General features: G+C 46.2%; 1 protein-coding gene across 1 annotated transcript in view; it reads right to left on the bottom strand.

Annotated features, from left to right (window-relative positions):
• Positions 1–387: 387 nt before the first annotated feature.
• LOC101864540 (pyrroline-5-carboxylate reductase 1, mitochondrial) overlaps positions 388–2206 on the bottom strand; it is a 24901-nt gene continuing 23082 nt past the window's right edge. Inside the window, exons 4-5 of the mRNA XM_005103161.3 lie at positions 1877–1969; positions 388–716 (exon numbers count right to left, since the gene is read on the bottom strand). Of these exons, the coding sequence (XP_005103218.1) occupies positions 531–716; positions 1877–1969 (279 nt within the window). The 3' untranslated portion in view covers positions 388–530. The remainder of the gene's footprint in view (positions 717–1876; positions 1970–2206) is intronic.

Raw genomic sequence — 2206 nt, 5'->3', positions numbered from 1 at the left:
AACTCTTTCAAAGTGACTCTCCTTTTTTTTCATGCTCACAAATATTCCTTTCTCTCCGGTCAGCAATTCAAACTGCTGTGTCATGCAAAATAAACTCTCTTCTTGAAATTGGAGTCAGTCAGCATGAGAACCCACTCGTAGCACACATCATCAGGCGTGTTAATATAACAACACCAGTTACAGATCAGTCATGTCACTGTGACAGCACACACACACACACACACACACACATTATCACACATTCTGTTAAAATATCAAGACCAAGAGTCACACATCATCAGGCGTGTTGCTGTGGTAACACACACAGCACACACACAGTGTGACAACACACACAGCACACACACACACAGTGTGACAACACACACAGCACACACACACACAGTGTGACAATACACACACAGCACACTCATTCACATACTCACACACATACACGCACACCATCATCCACTATTGTTCACCACACTCTCTCACTCGCCCGTCCATCCATCCACCCATCCATCTATCCATCCATCCATCTACCAGCCCCTCACTTAGTTAGAGGCGCCTAGCTCCCTAGCCCTGAGAGTTGCTGCCTCCACAGCGTCGATCAGACTGGCGCGGAACCCCCGGTTCTCCAACACGTGCATGGCGGAGATGGTGGTGCCGGCAGGGGAGCACACCTCGTCCTTCAGCTGGCCCGGGTGTTTGCCCGTCTCCAGGACCATCTTGGCCGCTCCCTGGTGGCAGAAAAACCCCATTAATAACTTCATTTTTATGACTTTTCTTTTTTGATAAGTGTTTTACGGTGCTCCTAACTACACAAGGTCATATTATGAGCACGCGGGACACACATTTTCAGTTGGTAGGAAATTTTGAATTTTGCTCGGGTAGCAGCTGAAGCCTACTCTTATTGATTTTGGACCACCAAAGGATCTTTAACGTGCTCTACTTGCACATGGGACCTGTGAGATTTTTCACCCTTGTCCAAGAAGGCTTTGTGTACATCTTTCCTACCATAAGATCAGGGGTGTGGCTGAAAGATAGCAGTAAGGAGCCAAGGAGAAGCAGTAGAAAAGCTTATCTCTCCTTTTGCGTGTTTGTTACTCTCTTGTAACACCTCTAATCGTCTGCATTTATATAACCTTCTCGTGTTGCAATTGCCGTAGAACTCTTACTAAAGCAAAACAGAAAACTATTTTGAGTTCCTGTATTTTTATGATTTTTATGTCCTCATCGACACAATTTAGATCATTGAGGAGGTGGGTTTTGACTTTGACCATGCCTACTGTCAGGGCCAACCCGGGCTGAGAGAGATACAACGTCCCAGTAGAAAGACCATATTAATACTCTATAAAAATCCCCCCCCCCCCCCCCCCCCCCACGGGATTCAAACTCAGGTTATCTGTTGACGACGGCGACTGACACAACATAAATCATCAGGAAGAGGGCTGCTTCCACAAGTAATAAGGGAGCCTAGAGGTTAGACTACCGGACCTGTAATGTAATCGTGAGGTTGTGGTTTCGGGAGTTCGAGCCTCAGCCCAGTCCGACGTTGAGTCCTTGGGAAAGACACTTTACACAAAATTCCCACTTGGCTTCCGTCCTTTCGGAGATGGACGTTAAACTCAGAGGCCCCATCTCTTAAATAACCTAACGGTGTTGAAAGGGGCATTAAACCTATACCATTTCATTTTTCACAAGTAACAAAGTAGGAGGTTTCCCAGCACACTGGTCAACAATAAATGAACAATGGTCCCCACTTCTTCAATAAACTAATAGTATTGATAAAGGTGTTAAACCCATACCATTTCATCATTTTCCCCTTGTAATAAAGCAGGACGTTTCCCCATCACACTGGTCAGCACTAAACTAAATGACCAACGGTCCCCAGACTCACCAGCAACGTCTGTGCCGCCAGTTTGAGAGCCAGTTCACGGGGCAGCCCCATCTTGACCCCGCCGTCCGCCATTGACTCAATCGCAGCGAAAGCCTGTGGGGGAGACAAGAGATAAGAAAAGATAAAATAAGATAGATAAGATACAAATATCTTTTATTGTCCAGATCCTGGCACATTGGTTTGGTGTTTCTCCAGGTACACATATTATACACACACACACACACACACACACACGCACACACACACAGACACACACACACACACACACACACACACACAAACTCACACACGCACAGACACACACACACAGACACACACAGACACACACAC

This window comes from Aplysia californica, unplaced genomic scaffold (genome assembly GCF_000002075.1).
Source record: "Aplysia californica isolate F4 #8 unplaced genomic scaffold, AplCal3.0 scaffold00361, whole genome shotgun sequence".
NCBI classification, from domain to species: Eukaryota; Metazoa; Mollusca; class Gastropoda; order Aplysiida; family Aplysiidae; genus Aplysia; species Aplysia californica.
Note: the sequence above shows the minus strand (reverse complement) of the source record. Positions and strands in the feature narration are given on the sequence as shown.